Below are 20,127 nucleotides of genomic sequence, written 5' to 3' on the forward strand. Positions count from 1 at the left end.
TTGTATCCAATTCCTTTCTCTCTCTTTTTTCCAATGTGCAACTTCTTTGTGGAGAGTTGAACTCATTCTCCATTTAGAGTCCCACCCTACGATTCAGCACCAAATGTATCCAGCCTTTTCTCTTGCACTGAGCACACATTTGGGTGTGTTTGTCATAGGGTAGAAAGATTGGTAATGTGTCCGCCAAACCACACTACTGGCCCATAGATAGGAATTTAGGAGCTAAATGGTCCAACATTTGACTTACTCTTGTTACGTCCCTCTGTGATTTGCAGTGTTTTTCTTTCACATATTATACTTTCTTCACTTTCACAGCATTAAATGCACTTAGGTGATTTTTTTTTTTTTACTGTTTAGTGCAGATATCTTGAAAATGCAATTATTCTTTCAGAAACGTGGTTAAATCATAGGCACATTTGTAATATTGTTATCTGTGTAATGACTATGTACTTAAATTATCATTGCCTAGCGTAGAAAAAAAAAATTAAACATGAGTTTAAAGCATGACATCATTTCTAATATAATTATACTTATTAGATTAGACATTTGTGAGCTTTGGGACAGTGGTTTCCCAATTTCTCTGACTTTCTTGTGCACTATCTGAGTAATTTATCCTAATTTCATGGGATGCAGGAAGACCTACCAGGATGCTAAGGCCAAAGAGACCAATTGTTTAACTATGGCGACCCACCCTGGAATACTTAGATTTGGTCTACTTATATTGTACCAGAGTAAAGCCAAGGCTATATTATATTTGACTGTGACACTGAATGCTTAGGAAAAAAATCCCATTGGAAGCAAAGGAGGTTCTTCCCTCAAAGAGCCTGTGTTCTCACGAAGATCAGGATGGGAACGAGAGGCATAGAGCTTCTAAGCCTTTTCCCAGAGCCCCTCATCCCTCTACAGGCCAAGTCTATTGCTAAGAGAAGTTCCAGGTGGTCTCCAGGCTGCCTTTGATCTTCACCAACCAAGGTCCCTTGGACAGATCAGTCAGTGTAATCACTTGTGTTTCAGAGTGCTCCGGGGAAACAGTAGTGCTCAATTTCCCTTTCATGGCATTACCTCAGCAGTGGCAACCATAGCCTTGAGGTGACACAGACCTCTGACCAACTATGCTTCTCTGTTGTGCCTATCTAATTAAAAGGGCAGCAGATAAATGTTAGAGACAAGCTGCCTTAGTGAGGCACAGAAAAACAAACAGGAGAGGAGAGAGGGGTGTTGGTGCCCACCTCCGGGGAACACTATTTTGATTCAAGTGGAGAAAATTGTTGGCAAGAAGCACTATGGCACACTGCCCACCTGAAACTTGCCATGCAACACTTACTTTTAGTTGACCCTTCAAGTGTAGATCATAGCGAACCACATCCCAGTTATTGACACTGAAATTGTAGTAAAGGTCCAAACCGTGTTTGCATGAACACCCTGAGTTGGCAAGGGGATGCTGGTGCTGCGGACCAGATGCACAGACATGGTGCAAAGAGGGGCCTGAACTCCATAGCAGCTCATCTTTGGACTTTGGAGTGATTGGAGTGTGTTTGTCTTGGATGAACTAAAGACAGACTTGCTGCCAGCTTCTTTGAGAAGTGCTTGAGCAACAACCAAATGGGTTTGGTACATCAAGATTGCTGGTGAGTGAGCATTCTTGCATTTCACTTAAGATTAGCATTAAGTTCCTGAGAAACTCTTACACATATTTTTCTTATCAGAAGGTCATTTTTGCATTTTGTTCGACATTTCAGGCCACAAGAAAAAGACAAGATTGTTTTAGGCACCAGGAAGAAACACAGGCTTCAACTTTTCTTGCGTCGGTCTTGAAGAGTGTGAGAGAGCTGTTCGTCGGATGCTCCGTTGCCATGGAAACTGTAAGACACAAGTCTGTCTCTGTTAGGTCAGTCATGTGCTGTGGTTTACTGTTTTAGAGGCCCTTAACGTTGTTCCATTAAAATCCCTTCAAATCATGGTTATTAAGACCTTTTAGGCCTACTTCCCTGTAATAGTTCCCACATGTTTCTCAAGAGATATCAATCTTATCAGGCAAAATGCTAACCAAAAGTGAATAAAATTGCTTCAGGTAACCAAACGACTTCTTGTAAAACCCTGTATCTCCATAAACAGCATCCAGTTATTACCTTCACCTGGAGGCCTGGCAGTATGATTGCCAAGCCCTTTTTTTGCAGTTTACTAACATCAGAGGTGGTTCAGAGTTGTGTGTCAGTGATTATGCATGAATTTCCACTTAGTAAGAAATGTCCACATAAAAATTGTGAATGTATTCTCATTTAATTATAGTGTTGAGGTTTCAGTGGCATCAAAAATAGTAAATATTTTGGCTTCACATTTATATTACAACTTAAACTGTAGGTCACTGATTATACAAGTGGAAACTGACCTGTGAGCCAAGTTCAGTGAGTGTACAGCCTGCACTGAATACACTTACAAATACATTTTCAACTTATTGTGGCTTATCGCAACCAAAAATGGTAGTTTACATGCCACAGATTAGCACTCATAACCATCATTCATTTAAGGGCTTAGAGAACGATTTATGTGGTGTGAAACTTGTGGCCATGACAAGCCATGAACTAAATAAGTAGAAGATTTAGGTTTGGTGAAAATAAACAGAATGGCTATTACACATTAGTGAAACTCATGAAAAACAACATAGTCTATCACTTCATCTCCAGCTGGGTTTTTCCAGGATTGTTTTTTCCATTTGTTTCATGATTGATGGTTCTCACTTCTCTTTATTCCCCCTTTTACCCTTATGTCATTTCAAATCTGTCTAATCCCCTCCTGAAACTGGCAATAGTACCTCTATATATAAATGAGGTGTGGGTACGATCTGGAGACAGGAGTTCCTGGCTGCAGTGCGTTGCTTTCTTCAGTGCTTTGATATGGGGAAAGTAGCGCTATGGACACAAGAGTCCAGAATTTGTCTTGATGATAATAATCAACTTTATTTATATAGCACTTAACAATAATACAAAGTGCTTAACAAAAGATATGGCAAAAGAGAGAGATGACATGAAATAAAATAAAAATAGAAATCACAATAAAATATAACAATTAACTGCGAAGGATTTAAGAGAAGATAAACTAGAATAAAAACCTTAACATAAACAGGCAGTTCAGATACAATCAGGATATGCCTTCTGATAAAAGTGGGTTTTTAAATGAAGACACAGAAACTGAAAGCCTAATTTCCGTAGGCAGGTCGATCCTGAGCCTTGGGGCCTTGACAACAAAAACTCTGTCCCCTTTAGTTCTTAACATGTACACAGGAAGAGACAAAAGACCACTGCCTGAAGATCTTAAACTGCGCAGAGGTTCACAAAGAGTTAATATTTGTAAAATATAAGATAGAGCCAGGCCATGGGGAGCCTTAAAAGTAATCAATAATCTTAAAATCAATCCTTAAACAAACAGGGAGCAAGTGCAAAGAAGCTAAAACAGGTGTGATGTGATCTTACCTGGTTCTGGTTAAAAGCCAAGCAGCTTATTAATAAATAACTTAATATTCCCAGATCTGGGTGATCAAGCGATTTAATAGATACTGCTTGCCATCATTTAATCTTTAGTCTCTAATAGTCTAATAATCTCTACATATGGCAGTGTGGGTCTGTTGGTCCATCCACCACTCCAGACTGCAATATTTCAACTAAATGGTTTGCCATGAAATTTTGTACAAACAGTCAGGGTCTCCAGAGGATGAATCCTGACTTTAGTGATTCCCTGGTGCTTCCCTTTAGCTCAAAGCACCATTGTGCTTACGTACTGCCTCACAAAGCTGCTAACATGGCTGTAAATTCTTGTTTCCACTTATAAAGATCTAATGTGTTATGCATTATGACACCCTTATTGTGGTAGTGATTCCCGTTTCGATACATTAAAACTTGAAATGGCTAATTACAAAGCAGTGAACATCTGCCTTCAGCACTTCAGTAGCCCTCGAGTTAAGCCACTTTCAACAGAAATGCTAGCTTTATATTATCATCACAGTGAGGCTATAAGGAGGAGTTTCCTTCAGGCCTTTATCAATTTTTCCTTTTTTGTTTAGTTATGCCAGCTGGGCGCTCTGCTCTGTCATTTAGCTGGTGTTCCAATTTTGACTCAAAGCAGAGGCTCGGCAAGTGAGCCAGGCTGAAATATTATCCATAAATGCACACATTCCTCATGAACAGTTATGGGGAGGTTCAATGCATGGCCGCTGACTTGTGAAGCAGCATCCGTCACATTAACTCCATTTTACTTATTCTTGTCTCACTGTGTATTGTAGATTTTTTAAAAACCTCAAGTGCCTTTACCCACCGAAATGTTCAGCATCTGGTGTTTCTCACCAAGTAAATGGGAAATGTGGGGGTGCAAACGTTTTTAAAGCAAATGTTTATAATTCCTGCCACAGTGTATTATAGTCTTTCCGAGCAACAGTGAGGAAGTAATAGCTTAAATAGCTTAATTGTATTGTTTATGATGAAACTGTGTACTTTTCTGATGCTGTGGTTTTACAACACACTGTAAATTTGTTACTGTTGTAAGCTGTTAGATTTTTACTGTTTTCCATTAAACAAATCTCTTTTAAAACACAGTTTATTGTTTTTTGTATTTTATTCTCTTCTCCTAATTCTTACAAAACTTGCAAGAATTGTTTTATTTCAACTAAAGATGATTAAAGTAATTCCCAAGAAAACATGTCAATAAACCCAAAATGCTTTTATTAAAATAACACCGTGTTCAAGCAGGTTTTATTGTAGGTCTCTTCACAGTTTTAAAGTTAAACATCCTTTATCCTTTTGATGCTTTTTATACCATTGATCAATATGAAAGAAGGTGTCACTTTTTTGTTTTATTTTGGAATGAATCTCTTTAGCTGAATACATAAAATCTGAGAGACACGTGCTGGGACTGAAGTATCAATCTGTGCAAGGTTATGTCATAACCTTATCAAACACAGGTGTTCTAGTGCTAACTGCTGACACCCCACTCCCTAACCCCTGAGCTGTCTGTCACAAACAGGGGAGACTGATTAGCTGAATGAATGTCTGCCTGAAAGATGGATGCTATGATTTCAGTGGTTGGCACTCCACACAGTCAGAAATAAACAAGTACCTACCTTGCTCAACTGCCAGAAGACCAAAGAGTAGAAGTAATGGGGGGAAATTTTCACAACATCTGTCAAGTGTACTCACCCTAGCACTCTGATGGGAGGCCAAAGAACATGAAGATCCTGTGTTTTCAAAGTTTATCCTATTATATGGGCCTATAAAATCTAGTGTGTTACAGAATTGTGGCTGTATTATAAATCTGCTATTTATTGTTGTGGTTTAGTTTAGAGCTGCTTTTTATGTATTTTTATGTCTTGATAAGAAAAGAACAGAGTAGCCAACTGCTGATGCCCTATGAAAAAACCTGCTTGAGTGGTACAGAAGTGATACTGTCCAAGCAGGCAGTATAATGTTGCTAAATTTGCTTTCTACTTACTGGCAAGCATTATAGTATTTGTTTTTTTAGTTTAACCTCTTAAAAGCACTAAACACAGTTTACAGTATGTAGTCTGAGTCATTCTGTCATCAGAATGAATGTAGGGTATATTTTGTCTGTCCTCAGGTCTGTATTCAGCGACTGTGCGTTTTACAGCTGCTGAACCAGGTTGGCTGAACTTCATGTGACCTTGATCTGCATGAAAACGTGTTGTTAGGCATGGCGCTGCCACCACATAAAAAGCCAACTGATTGGACAAGCATTAATCAGCATTTACATGCAGGAATGCAAAAGAACCATCCATCTACCATCTATACAGAGTGAATTTATTATTAATGCCCTCAGCAGTAGGAAAAACACTAGACTTAAGCAAAGATTACAAGCAATTTTACACCAATAAAACTCACAACAGGGTACATGTGCTGCTTAACTGGTGGTGCAGTTTTATGAGGGGAAACTAAATTTCCTCAGAGAAACAAAAAATCATTCTGCTACAAACTGATTAAACCAGTGCTGAGAATAAGGGTTTCATATGCTCTCATAATGTGCTGGATTTGAAGGCACTACATGCAAGGATATTTTTGATTGCTAAAGGCATTTAACAGGGTGCATCAGGTGCAAAAAGACATGGAAAGGCAACTACTGCATGCAGAAATGGCTGTGCATAACTACGTAACTACAGTTTGGGTTGAATTAATTTGGCATGAAATAAAAGGAACTTGACAGTGTTTGTTTATCTACTGTCTGCATAAATATGCTTTGTAAGATTGACTTTTATATTGTAAATGTAAATTTTAAAACAGAAGAAATAGTAAGATTGAACCTAAACAGTTTATTTTTGTTTCTTCGGCTTCAATTTCAGCTTAAAGAGGAAAGAAATTTTACTTTCTGATTTAAAAAATAACTTATTGCAGTGCAACTGCTGATGCAGTCAGTTCCAATTTCATCTGTATGAAAATGAACAGAGAACATTCCTTGGTCTCCCTGCTTTATAAACTGAAAACTGGATGGCGCCTCTCCAGACCGGAGTCTCTACAAACTTGCCTAGGTTGGCACTGAGCCACACTTGTGTAACATACCATACACACTCAACGTCATCACATCCAGACAAACTTGGCCTTTCATACATTATGGTGTTCTGTGTTAATGAAAATCATATTGTACTGGCAGGGGTTTTTTTTTTGTCTTGCAACTCGCCTCATAGTCAGGATGAATCCTTCATTTAAAATTAATATAGAGCAACAACATTACAGTTCATGTAGCTGTTTATTATTGCCAAAGTGTATTTGTAGGACACATCCTTCTTACTTTTAGGACAAGAAGAAGATTCAGAATTTCCCAACTAGAATTGTATTCCTTGAAGTGTGGGGGGGGGGGGGGGGGGGGCTTTGATTCGGCAGTAAGACCATAACAACAACATATGGCCTAAATCCTATGACCCTTATTATTAACTTAAAATTACAGAGAGCAGCCACTCAGGTAATGTTGGAAATTCAGCAGGGTGTGTTGGCATATGGCAATAGCCCTGCCATAAATAGAAACTGTGTTGCACCCTCTTCTGGGAAAAACAGAGTATAGCAATGCAACATTTTCATAGAGTCATAATTGAGCTCTAGATTCTGTTGATTTTTTTTTTGTCTGGGCTTAAATGTGACAGCTGCTTTACTTGATTTATGTGTTATGGAACTACTTTTAGACAACTTTTTGTAATCTATAAATGTATATCGATGTAGATACAGCTAATTTCAGAATGAATCCAAAGATAACCTCTCTAAATGTTAAATGCGTTTTACAGTTATGATTTTTACTGCCTCTCATGCAGCTAAAATTATTTCATCATACCGTCACTCTGGTGCACCGACGTCTGCTCTCTGATTGGTTCTTCTCGGTGTCGCTCCTTCGCTGACGTCCTTCCTGTTTCACCGTAACAGCACGTGTACGGTGTACAGTTTTGAGCTGAAGGGATAACTAGCAGCTAAACTTCAGCTCTTAGTAACCTTCTTGTGGTCTCTAATTTTGATTTGTCTGGGAAGGCTTTGTCGATTAAGCGGTCAAAATGGTGAAACCTCGGTTCAAGGGGAAAAGCTCGATAAACCCCTCGTCGTCCAGCAGCAACCCTGGTGAGCTAACCCCCCATTAGCCACAACGTTTGTTTACAGCTAATGCTAATAATTGCTAGCCTGGTGATATTATACGCAGGAAAAGACATTTGTTAAATGAAACTACTCAATAACAGTGTGTGAGCAGCATGACACAATGAAACACATAATTCGGGTGACTCAACTAAAACTTATCTTACTTCTAAGTGTATAACAAATGCAGTAACGGCAGCTTCAGGCCTTTTAAATTTGACACTGAAGTAATTAACTTTAAGGGAAGGAACTGTATTTAGTGGTGTTTAGAGTAATTGTCATATAGTCTGGAAACAGCTGCTATTATTAGTTGATCATTGTTTGCTGAAGCAGCTTTGGTATCTCTTGAAAAAGCTAATATGTTCTGATAATGGGTGCGTTGTTGCACCGATAAAGTTATATCTTTAAAGCAACTACACGTATTTCACAGATCGAGCGAATGGTGCTGGTGGGAACAATATGAGGGACCGATCCACTATCAAGCGTCTGAATATGTACAGACAAAAGCAGAGATGGTAATTACTGATGCAGATTTGAATTATTCTTGAGGCCCACAGATTGGCACATTTTCTTAAGTGGCAGTGAAATACAACAAAAAAAATGTGACGCATACACTGATGCTGATCTTCTGTTCCCAGTAATAACCGTGGAAAAGTCATCAAACCTTTACAGTACCAGTCCACAGTGGCTCCAGGGACTGTAGCCAGAGTTGAACCCAACATCAAATGGTTTGGTAAGTGTACTTTCTTTGTTAAAGCAGCACCTGCTGTGGTAGCTGTCAGTATATTGTATTTGCACTGAATGTCTTTATGGAGGGAAATTACATTACTAAATGTGACACTTAAGTGCTGCTTTGGCATACTTGCAAGAATAAGAATAACAACCTTGAGAGAGTGTACCACCCTGTTGGACAGTGCAGAGCTTTTGTGAAGTACTTGCCTCTTCATGGATTATAGATGAAAAATGTTTTGTGATATGGATGGATGTTGTTTTATTCATTTACATTACTTCTGCTGCTGCTTCCCAGAGTGATAGGCTTATGTTACTGTAAGGCAGTTTCATTTTGAAAGATTATCTGTTCAGCACACCTCACTAGTTATTGCCATTTTATGTTAGCAAAGTGAATAACACTAACCTAGTGTACTGAAATGGCAATAAGGCGTGCACTGGGCTGTACAGACTGTAGACTTTGCAACTGGGAACACCTCCAGCGAAAATAGACGCCTGAATAGAGGCCTGAACTTTGAATTTGAGGTCATTACAAATCAAATATTCATACTTTGACCGCAAATGAATGCAAAAATCAACTATTCAACTTGTTAACTAATGGCAATTGACTGAATGCATTGGTCATTTATTGTAGTGATGGCAGGTGTTGAAAGAAGGAAGGTCTTTTGATCTCATGTAATATTTATGAGGACCATTTAATCAACATATTTGAGTAGCCTTGCTATAACTCATCAGTGAGTGTGAGGGGAAATTGGCAGCTAATAAGAGAAGGGGTTATAAATGTGTTCAGAAATGGAAAATGCATCTACATTCTTCTATTTCAGCAAATACCCGTGTGATCAAGCAGTCTTCACTCCAGAAGTTCCAGGAAGAGATGGGAGCAGTACAGAAGGATCCATATCGTGTAGTGATGAAACAAAGCAAACTACCCATGTCCCTCTTGCATGATAGAGTGAAAGCCCATGTGAGTGTACAGTGTTTGCCACAGAATGATAGTGTAGCTGCCATTATGCAACCAGGTAAAAACTATTGATGTTTTTAACTGGCTTATATCATGCAACAGAGATGAGAATCATGCCTCTGTGTTCCTCAGTAGCTTGTTTTATGAGGTGGGATGAACATGACGGCTCACTTTAATCCTCATTCAATTCTCTGTCTATCCCATCGTGACCCTGAGTGTCCTGGCACTGTGCTTGACATGGGAGAGTTGCACTCTGCCAGGCTTTAACTTTTCCAACATTAACCAACATGATTAAGAAAAACATGCAGTTCGTCTTTTTCTCTTCCAACGTATCATTGGGTCAGTTTCAGTCTTTTTTATTTTTTAATCTAAATTCAATAGTCCCTCATAGTGAGATATTTCTCTGAGTTTGAATCAGCTAAAGATACTGAATTTTTTTCCCCATGTTAAATTTACATCTAATTATTGATTGACAAGTTTCCAAAAAAGCTCCCTCTTAAATTGCGATCACCATCTTATTCATTTATTATTCATTTCACTCAGGTGATAATATGTGAACAGCAGTATGTCAGGTCAGGGTGCCATTCATGCTTATGAAAAGCACAAGTTCCCCCTCTCGGTGAATACATCTTCATCTAGTATCGGGCTTAAAGCCAATTTATGATGTTTGAAAAATACTTCTGACCGTTGATTAACCAGTATTCCAGAAAGGCAGATCAATTAAACCATGGCAGTTTTGCTGTTATGCCTTGTAATTTAAGATCTTTGGGACACTTGATCAGTCCTGGCACAGGCTTGGCGGTTTCATTGGCTTAGGTGTTACATACTTGGGTGTTCTGTTTACTGTATGCAACCCTCCAGTCACAACAGATCCACCCTGACAATTTCCTCTACACAAATAGTTACCACACTAAAGTTCAGTAAAAAAACGGAATGAAATATCTTTAGAATTCACTTGTGTTTAATAGAAGAAAACATTTTGGACGTTAGACTTTGCTTTTTTATGTCTTACTGTTAATTTAAAAAAACTCAGAAGTGTAAGTCTAATCTTTTACTTTTTGTATCTTCGCCCACAGAACTCCAAGGTGCACATTCTAGACACAGAGGGTTTTGAGATTACATTTGGGCCCAAGGCTCAGAGGAAGAAGCCTAGTCTCATGGTGGAGGATGTGAAGGACCTCGTAGAACAAGCTGAGGCCTCAGCCTTGAGCTACAATGCAGACAATGACAAAGACCTGATGACAGAGGACACAGGGGTCCGGTAAGACCTTCAGAAGATACTTCATCAATCCAATCTACTGGCCACTCTAACTGGGCAGAAGCATGGTTGCTGGATTTTTAAAGGTAGCAAATATAGTCATCTTTTTAATTCTCATTTTGTAACAGAGAGGAAGCACGTGAGGAAATCTTCAAAAAGGGTCAGTCCAAGAGGATCTGGGGAGAACTTTACAAGGTATTGTTTCCATCCTCCTCTCAGTATTGTGCATCATGTTAATGTAGAGTTGGTACACTGAAGTGTTACAGGATCATTCCTATTCCTGACTGTATTCTTGTAATAGGTGATTGACTCATCTGATGTCGTCATCCAAGTGCTGGATGCCCGTGATCCCATGGGAACACGCTCTAAGAGCATAGAGACATACATGAAGAAGGAGAAACCCTGGAAACATCTGATCTTTGTTCTAAACAAGTGTGACCTCATTCCCACCTGGGTCACGGTAAGAAAATTTACAATATGTCCATTTTGGCTCCCCATTTGAGTGGATATGATTGTGTCTTTTCATAGTATTAAATTGTGTCGCTGTCTCTTTGTCTCCACTCAATATTGAACCAGAAACGGTGGGTAGCTGTTTTGTCCCAAGAATACCCCACTCTGGCTTTCCATGCCAGCCTCACCAACTCATTTGGTAAGGGATCCCTCATCCAGCTGCTCAGGCAGTTTGGCAAGGTAAGCACGTGCCTCAAAGTCAAAATATTGAATTATCTTTGATTTGTCGAGAGCCTAAACCATTTACTGATCCAATAACAATTGCAGATTCCACAGCTGTTTGCCTTTATGTGCCTTATCTTATTGTCCAGTCTGTGGAATCATTTTATCTGCAACAGAAATATTGCTTTGACTTTTAATTTAAGGCCTTGGTAGTGTGAGCCTGAGTGTACTGTTTACTCATGTAAAAGATTTATAGATTTACTTACGAAACTAAATCTACTACCTATAATTTAGGATATTAGTGCTTGGGGTTTACTTCTCTTCTGTCTCATACTGTGCAAAATTTGATCACAGTTCCCCAGTAAAGGACATGCTTGTATCAAAACTGAAATCAAATTATTAAAATAATACTCTATTATCAATTATTATATAATTATTATAACTATTCCATCATTTTTCGATGATTCCTCCTCCCCCACACAGAGTGAGACAGAGACAGTGAGAGCGCCCTCAAATGACTGTGACTTGCCTTACCTATGTTACCAGTTCCAGATTTTTGGCCTCGATCCATAGTTGGGCCACACTGGTTCCTCCAAAGTCCACTGAATACGCCTGTGTTGTGTAAGGCTGCACCGTGGTTGCCGGCGCTTATCACGGCCATTCTAGTCAGTGCTTGTCCACCAGATTCAACCGCAACGCGTCCCAGAAGAGTCCCAGATGTGGCTCTCCGCAGAGAATAGGAAGCTAGTCTGTTATTAATGGAAGCCACGTCAAGTAGCACAGAGCAGATCGAACTGGGCAGGAAGTCAGACACAGAATGGCAAGGAGAATCTGGTCAATTTTCAAAATAAAACACCCCCAATAAACACGTTTAAAACAGACAAAAAAAAAACAATTTTACTACGTAGCCCACTTAATCATAATAGAAGTACAAAAATCAGTAATGCGGGGCAGGCTTCAATCTCCGCTGCTGAAATGCTTCTGAGACGCTTCCAGTGGAAGTTGACACTGGACCGAGGACGGAACAAAATCGTGGCGTAGCAGTAAAGTGACGCAGCCAGACTCTGTGGACTTTTCGTGTTAGACTAATTTAGTCTGGCTCGTACCTGGCAACGTATAGCCAGGTCCATCTCCACACTTCGAGCAAGTTGTAAAGTCAAGAATCAAGCTGGTAACTAGCATCCTGGACCACTCTGTTGATGAAGGGTGGCAGCGAGACGCTGTTTTGTCGTATAAACTGTAAACAGGAACTTTATTTCCTCTGCAGCAGCCAACACAAAACACAACCTTAACACTATTAAGCTGTTACATGAGCATCTAGCCCATCACACAGCACTGTTGCCGTACTGAACGTGCCACACACACGTACAGATGCCTGGTAGTGACATGTTATTACCAGGCACTGGTAAAAACAAAGGAAAATAAATCATGACCCATCCCTGCAATTTATATTTATGGCTGTATTAAGCCATTGATAGCAATGCTGATCAGGACTGCTTAATGGTAACATCACAACCACTGTTATGATATATGCATCGATCTGATTATGATAATTCAGTGGAATAGTCAAAAGACATTCCGTTTAGACATTTTTGTCCAAAACTTTGACAACATTATAACATACATCACTAACCCGACATAAAATTACCTAAAAGATTTTGCCTAGATCACACACACCCCTAGACCTGAACATGCAAAGTTGCGTAGTGGCTGTGGAATGGAGTGTGTTTGTGAAAGCGTGGGACTTAAATGATCTGAAAGGCAAAAAATCAAAATGGTTTGATATTCAAATGGAATTTTCTTAAATTTAATATTGTGATTAAAGAGACATTTATGAGAAAGACACAGAAAACGTTCTATGTTTTTTTCCTTTTAAAAGTTTTTCTCTGTTGGACCACAGTCACCAAAGAGTCAGGAGATAACAAGGACAAATAAACTCTTCCAAAACATCCTTCAGAGTTTACCTCCTGGGTTAAAAATAAAAGATATTTATATGTCTTGTTTTAAAAAGTTTAAGATCTCAGCGTGTGTGTACTTTAGTATATGTTTTGAATAAACTTGTAGTTCTGGAGTGATGACAAATTCCCTTTATTTCTGATGGCAATAGATCCCCATCTAAAATTACCTTCATGGAGTGAGGACAGACTGAGGCTGTTGTTTAGGAAACACAACACTGACTTTATTTTTGCCTCCCACAGCTCCACACAGACAAGAAACAGATAAGTGTGGGTTTCATTGGCTACCCTAATGTGGGAAAGAGCTCAGTCATCAACACACTGAGGTCTAAGAAGGTCTGCAATGTGGCTCCCCTTGCCGGGGAAACGAAGGTAAGATTCAACAACAATACAAACTAAATTTAGACCCGTAATATGCAACAGAACAACGTGAGCAATGATTTAAGATTGATTTATTTTATAGAAAATTTTTAGTCTGAACTCTGATGGTTAACCTACATTGTACTTTTACATTGACACAGAAGACGGTGTAAAGGCCTAGAATATAGTGTATGAAAAGAAAAGATCCGACCAGTACTACATAAACACTACTTGGAAAAGAAAAGTAGGAGCAAATAAGGAAATTGTATTTTTTTTAAGTGTGTAGTGTAGAAATGAAAGAGGTGCCTTGAATCAGTAGGGAGGTGAGGTGAAAATATCAATGTTCCTCTTCTTAACTTGGTAATTGTTGATAGCTGCAACAACAAAAGTAGTCGGGTCCGTGTTCTTAACTATATAACTGAAAATCTAAGACAAGACTGGGCCAATAGAAAGAAGAACAACCATTTTTATCCTTAATTTCCTCTCGCTGGGGCTGTTTATCCTGTTTGGAAATGATCAAGAGTCGGAAAACCCAAATGTCCAAAACAGGGTCAAGAGGAAAGAAAGGAACAAATCTTCCCTTTTCCATGCTTGCCAAAGCTGTCAAGCTGGACCACAACAGAGGGGAGATTTGTTTTGCACACCTATCCAATAAATCTGGGCCTGTGGCCTCCGATATTTTTCACCTGGTTTTTGATTCTCACCACGTATTCAACACTACTTGATGACAGCCAGACAAGCTCAAGATCCACAACACTGCTGTGACCCTCATTCCCCCTTTTGTTAGAATGGATGGGTGTTTATATTTCTGTGAAAAGTTGCAGTCCCTCTGTCTCTTGAAGCAATCGTGGAAAGGAGAAGTTGTTGGAAGCATGAGGAGAAAAGAAAGGATGCTGTTGTCACAGTTGTTGACCAAAAGCAGTTTTTGATTTTCTCTTCCAAAAGATAGTTTTAAAAATATATATTTTGCTGCCCCACTCATCATAGTTGACGTGTCTTTTTATATCATTAAGTACAGACAAGGTAAAATATTACACACACCTCATGTGAAACTGAAATGATTTGACCATACAGACAGCATTAATCTCCTTACTTTTTTAGGTGTGGCAGTACATAACTTTGATGAGGCGCATCTTCCTCATTGACTGTCCTGGTGTCGTCTACCCTTCAGAAGACAGTGAATCTGATATTGTCTTGAAAGGAGTGGTAAGTCTTTCTTATTGTTTTTCTATTCTGTACCAAGGTTCTGCCTCGGATACACCTGCTGCCTTGATCAGCTCTGATTCTGATCCTCCAGATGCTAGGTTTCACATGTAGGCCATGCAGGCCCCGTAACTGAAAGGTTGCAGGTTCATATCTTAAACTGCACGCCTATTTCTTCCCCCTTCCTCACAAAGGTTCAAGTGGAGAAGATCAGGAATCCAGAGGAGCACATTGGGGCAGTACTGGAGCGCGCCAAGCCAGAATACATTCAGAAGACCTACCGCATCCCCACTTGGAACTCTGCTGAAGACTTTCTTGAGAAGCTGGCATTTCGCACTGGGAAACTTTTGAAGGTCTGAATGCTCTACAGGACCTTAACAGACTATACTTAAAACTGTTTTTATTCTTTTTATTTCGTCTGCCATAAAGAAGCAGAGAATATAGTTACCAAACAAAACTTCATTAATAGATTGGAGTATATTAACTGTCCATTGTATGTAGTGCTAGAGCAAACCCTACAGCAATAATCTATCTAATCTAATCTATTTTCTACTTGCATACATAATGTGCTGTACTCTTGGCGGCTTTCAATTAAATAGCAAAGTGTATGTGAACCTCTAGTTTTAAATCTTAAGCTTAAGCAATGTATTTTTGGTCTTGTACAGGGCGGTGAACCAGATCTTTCCACGGTCTCCAAAATGGTGCTGAATGATTGGCAGAGAGGACGTATCCCCTTCTTTGTGAAACCCCCTGGACCTGAGGGTGATCACGAGGTAAGAGTTTACTGAATATTCCACCTGTGTATTTTGTTTTTTTCAGTAAATTACTTTTTGTGTGTGTACACTAACCTGTGCCCTATGTGTCAACATGTGTTTTGTCTCTGTAATTGTTCTAGGACAAGGAGCAATTGGCAGTTGGAGGACCCTCAGAGGTTGTTGAGAATGTACAGGAGGAACAGCCAGACAAGCCGGACGCCATCTCAGAGGAACATGAGGAACAGCAGCAGCGTCAGCAGAGACAGAAGGAGCAGGTCCAGAAGATTCTGGCCAATGTGCGACAGAACTTTGGAAAGATCAACGTGGCACCTGAGTTCAGTGAGGAAGACTTGGTTGCTGTGGAGATGCCTGACCTGGATATAGCTGACTTCTCTGGCTCTGATGGCGAGGAAGGCAGTGAGGAAGAGGAGGGTGGAGAGGAAGACGGGACCAGTGTTGATGCAGCTGATGGAGAGACTAAGTCCTCAAAGTCCACAACCTCTCAGACTGGCAAGGCAAACGCTAACAAGAGTTCTCGTGAAGTGATTCGTGAGCTGGATGAGAAGATCTCAAAGTACAAGCAGTTCCTGGACAGAGCCAAATCCAAACGTTTCTCTGCAATCCGGTCTGTATGCTCTCACCCAAACCTCACTTACACATTTCCTTGTTTTGTGTATTTCACTTATTTCTTGCCATGCATTTTAGGTGGTCTGTGCTAAACAGCCTTTAAGCCCCTGTTGACTTAAAGGCTCCTGGGTTTGACTGTGATCAATGGCCTGTTGCCATAACTTTTGCATTGTGTTCTGTAATCAGCATCTCCTCTTGTTGAATTTCAGCCAACCCGTTGAAACCAAAGTCAAAAAGCAGTTGTATAGTTACTGTGTGTACTTTCTTTACTGTTCATGACATCAGAATCCAAAAGGAGTATACTGTTTGCTTTGTTGGGTAGTGATTTACTTTTTTCTTCTTTCGACAGGATACCTAAGGCACTTTCTGACAAAGCGTTCACAGACCTCAAGACTAAACAAGCGGCAGCAGCTAAGCAAGCAGAGGAGAAAGGTAGTGCATCAACAAGTTTGCCGTGACTTTGTATGGTGCTGAATGTAGAAATTATTATGGAAGAAAATCTTACATGGTTCCTCAGAACAAAATATATCTTACTGGTATGATGATGTGTTTTCCCAGGTTTGACACAAAAATACACAAAATCTGATTTGTACAGTATTTATCCGTAGCGATACAAATGATGTAGGTCAGGTTGACACGGAGATCCAGCCAGGTACTGACATCATATTTGTTAATCTTTGTTTGACTTCAGCTGCAAACCAGAGGAGCAAGAAGAGGAAAGTTCAGGGAGACGAGGAGTCCACCCAGCCGCGCAGACTGACATCTAAACAGGTATGCGGTGTTTGTTCTTTCTGACGTCAAACAGATCTGTCTGGGTAGACACGTTAGATTCATGTCTATTCCTCTAACTGATGAAACAGGAATGGAGAAGAAAAGCTCTGGTCTTTTTTAGCGGAAGATTTCATCATTTTTTCTCTGTTCCTCTTTATCCATCTCTACAGAGAAGAGCGATGGACCGTGCCAAGAAAGCTAAGAAAGTTGGTGTACGTTATTACGAAACACACAATGTGAAGAACAAGAACAAGAACAGAAAGGCCCCAGCATCAGCCACAGAAGGCCAAAAGGCCAAAAGATCAAAGCACTAGACTGGAGTCATAAAACAAAACATATGTAACAAATCCTTATTTAAATTAGCCAAAAAATGTCATGTTTTTATTGAAAATGTAAAGTTGACAGAAGGTGGAATGCTAACTACATGTTAAATGGTCTTAATCAAGTGGCCTTATCTTGACTTTCCTTCAGGGAAGTGACTGTTTGTATCTTGCCTTTCCAACTTTATTTTTCCTTCAACCTAGAATTGTTTTTGAATGATATTTCATTCATCATTTACAGGTGTAATGCTCTCTTGATGTTCAAGAGAAATGTACAGTAATTGTTAGAACTGTACTTGTCATGTCATGCTGTTTGGAAAAATAAAATGGTTGCTAATAACACTCTGTTAAGTTTACATTAATTGATATTATTTAGAAACAAATTCAGTAGCATTCTGTGCTGGGATACGGCAACTCAGTTCTTGTTTGTCGTAGTTACTTCTTTGGTGTAATGATTCCTTCCAGCTGGGTCTGATAAGAATTAAAAAAATAAAAGACAAACAACACAGCTATTATTGGTGCTAAATATATATAAAATATATATAAGAAATATTTATTTGGTATGTAATTAAGAAACATCACCTTGAGCTGCTGGTTGGTTCTCTTCAAGAACTGAATCTCTTCAGCGTGCTTCTTTTCCTCCACCAATCGCCTTTCATTTTCTCTTTTTTCAATTGCATCACATTTAGCTTTCTGTTCGTTCAGTTGCTTCTTCAGGTCTTGTTTCTCATTCTCCAGATCAGAAATCTAGATACGTAATAAGACAAGCTTACATTACAGATAATTATGTTCCAGATGCAGGATCAATTATGTTGAGAGCACTGTCGCCATCCTATACAGGGACTCTTAAAGTGAAATGATGCTCTCTGCTGGATACCTAGCTGAAGAACAGTCTGTAACTGTATTCCCATAGCTTTAGATGAGTAGCAAATTAAAGCCAATTGTTGCAAACATTTGGCCTCTGTATGCCAATGGTTGTAAGTCAAACAAATAACTAAATGTCCTTACTTCTTTCTCCATGTCAGCTTTGCCCTGCTCAGCCTGCAGTGCTTTCCTCATACCGAAAGCCACACTGCTTTCATACAGTGTCTGGTAGGCAGCAATAGTCATTTGAATCTCATCTCTAACCCGCAACAGCAGAAGACCCCTCTCGGCACAATTGATGGTCACCTGTCTTATCAGTTCATCTTGAAGAAATAGAAAATTTATATTAAGGTTATATTGATGTGGTTCCGTCAGAAGAAAGATATAAAAAATCCAGCTGTATCAAACACAAAACTAGCTATAGTGCATGTCCTTTCGCTCCTTTTATAAAGCAGTGTGTTCATCCATCACTGTAACACAATAAGTGGCCTCAGTGCAAACCAGCATCTCAGCCTACTTACCAAAGCACTGTGAATAGAGCTCCCTGCGGACAGGGCAGATTCCTGTTTCTCTGGCCTGCCTTTGCTGCAGCTTTGTGTCCAGCAGTTCCTCTAGGTGAATAACATCTGTTCTTGTACAAGGTGCACTGGACACTTGCTGCACCCACAGCTGATTTCCTTCCATCCATTCCCTGCATTGGCAGAAGTTCAGATAAATGACAGCATGGTTTGAACTTGTTGCACAACATATAGATGGGAAGAGCTATACCTGGGTGGAAGGATGGCGTTCAGGATCTCCTCATTTTCCTGCTTGGTGGACTCAGAAGAGGTGGATTTTGATTTAGGAGGTGGTGGAACAGGGGTAGAGATAGCAGGCTGCTGAGGGCTTACTTTCAACGGGCGTCCCTGTAGTAAAAAGTATTTTATGAAACACATTGTATATTGCATGTATTTAATCTTACCTATCCTAATTTAATTATATTTTTAAAATACCTGAAACCTTTCAACAAATATATATCATATCTTCACCTTATGGAACTGCCTTGTATCTCTCACTGGCAGACCTGTTCCACACCCAAGCTATTCCATGTATGAGAAACAACAGTAAGGACATCTGCAAGACTGGATCTGCAGATGTTTCCAAACACAAAGTAGCTACAGCAATTTTAGGTGCTTGCACCATCTGCAGGTAATGGATGCTACAACAAGTACCTGTTTGTATAGATCATTGTTTATTACTTAATATATGACAATATAAAGCTTTTATTGGCGCTGGTTATTCAGACAAGTCCAAGTGTCACTTTTCACATGTCCAGAACAAGTAGGCCTATACCAAATAAGAGCATACTTGTCAAGGGTTTCCATAACACACAAGTTTAGCAGGACATGTAGGTCGTTAGTGTGACTACTACAGAAATTATAGTCCAGAAAACTCTTTGGAGACTGCAAAGTTTTAACCTCATATTAATTTAACAAAACACAAACAGCAGCTAAATAAAGGGGAGGAAACTAGCGTTAAAGTTGTAACATTTTGAGGTCACAGATCAGCATGTGCACACCGGTTTGTAAACAATATATTATATTATTTTATGTATTTCCAGTGTTTGTCTTTACTGCCATGCACCACTTAAATCCTCCACCCAACGTTGCTACTTAATCCAGGTAATTTAACGTTAGTGTTAACTGTGGCGGTGACGTTAAGGCCTAATTTACTAACTCACCTTTGGTGATTTTCTGTCTGTGCTTTTGCTGACCAAAACTGGATTGTCGTATTTCAGGAGAGACTCGGCTGGTGGAATCATTGTGTTTTACTGTGAAAATAATAAGCTATGCACTTGGCTGGTGTGGGGCTTCAGCCACAAGATTATCGGCGTTGTTGACAAAAACTTCGTGCTCAGTTTGCGTTGTCATGGCAACAGTGTCCCGGCGTTCCATTTTATTTTGATCGAGTGCAATCAGAGGTTCGGTTCGTATATGTTGGTTTTTAGTGACCCTTGCATTAAATACATTTTAATCAATACAACAAAAGAAACACCTGAAGCA

The 20,127-nt window shown here is 39.6% G+C and overlaps 2 protein-coding genes across 2 annotated transcripts; one reads left to right on the forward strand and one right to left on the reverse strand.

Moving 5' to 3' along the window:
- The first annotated feature begins 7,376 nt into the window (after positions 1-7,376).
- Positions 7,377-17,561, forward strand: gnl2 (guanine nucleotide binding protein-like 2 (nucleolar)). Its single transcript, XM_038710865.1, has 16 exons — positions 7,377-7,598; positions 8,041-8,125; positions 8,249-8,343; positions 9,164-9,303; positions 10,377-10,561; positions 10,687-10,753; positions 10,860-11,018; positions 11,135-11,248; positions 13,429-13,557; positions 14,647-14,751; positions 14,943-15,101; positions 15,414-15,521; positions 15,644-16,128; positions 16,480-16,562; positions 16,822-16,901; positions 17,072-17,561. Exons 1-16 carry the CDS (start codon positions 7,535-7,537, stop codon positions 17,213-17,215), a joined length of 2,202 nt encoding a protein of 733 aa, XP_038566793.1. The 5' UTR covers positions 7,377-7,534; the 3' UTR covers positions 17,216-17,561.
- Positions 17,272-19,994, reverse strand: dnali1 (dynein, axonemal, light intermediate chain 1). Its single transcript, XM_038710867.1, has 6 exons — positions 19,806-19,994; positions 18,854-18,990; positions 18,607-18,776; positions 18,230-18,408; positions 17,804-17,968; positions 17,272-17,692 (listed from the first exon to the last, which is right to left on the reverse strand). Exons 1-6 carry the CDS (start codon positions 19,884-19,886, stop codon positions 17,657-17,659), a joined length of 768 nt encoding a protein of 255 aa, XP_038566795.1. The 5' UTR covers positions 19,887-19,994; the 3' UTR covers positions 17,272-17,656.
- Between the last annotated feature and the right edge of the window lie 133 nt (positions 19,995-20,127).

The sequence above is a fragment of the Micropterus salmoides genome, unplaced genomic scaffold, assembly GCF_014851395.1.
Source record: "Micropterus salmoides isolate LMB-PRFRI ecotype aquatic unplaced genomic scaffold, ASM1485139v1 Ms_hic_scaffold_11, whole genome shotgun sequence".
Taxonomy (NCBI): Eukaryota; Metazoa; Chordata; class Actinopteri; order Centrarchiformes; family Centrarchidae; genus Micropterus; species Micropterus salmoides.

What these genes read in the sequence shown, in the direction of transcription:
- dnali1 (XM_038710867.1), bottom strand. Translation starts at nt 19,886, where the DNA reads ATGATTCCACCAGCCGAGTCTCTCCTGAAATACGACAATCCAGTTTTG. An exon ending in AAGCTGACATGGAGAAAGAA is followed by an intron (nt 17,969 to 18,229) that starts GTAAGGACATTT and finishes TTACGTATCTAG; the next exon opens with ATTTCTGATCTGGAGAATGA. An exon ending in GAACCAACCAGCAGCTCAAG is followed by an intron (nt 17,693 to 17,803) that starts GTGATGTTTCTT and finishes AATTCTTATCAG; the next exon opens with ACCCAGCTGGAAGGAATCAT.
- gnl2 (XM_038710865.1), top strand. Translation starts at nt 7,535, where the DNA reads ATGGTGAAACCTCGGTTCAAGGGGAAAAGCTCGATAAACCCCTCGTCG. An exon ending in ATGATAGAGTGAAAGCCCAT is followed by an intron (nt 9,304 to 10,376) that starts GTGAGTGTACAG and finishes CTTCGCCCACAG; the next exon opens with AACTCCAAGGTGCACATTCT. An exon ending in ATATTGTCTTGAAAGGAGTG is followed by an intron (nt 14,752 to 14,942) that starts GTAAGTCTTTCT and finishes TTCCTCACAAAG; the next exon opens with GTTCAAGTGGAGAAGATCAG.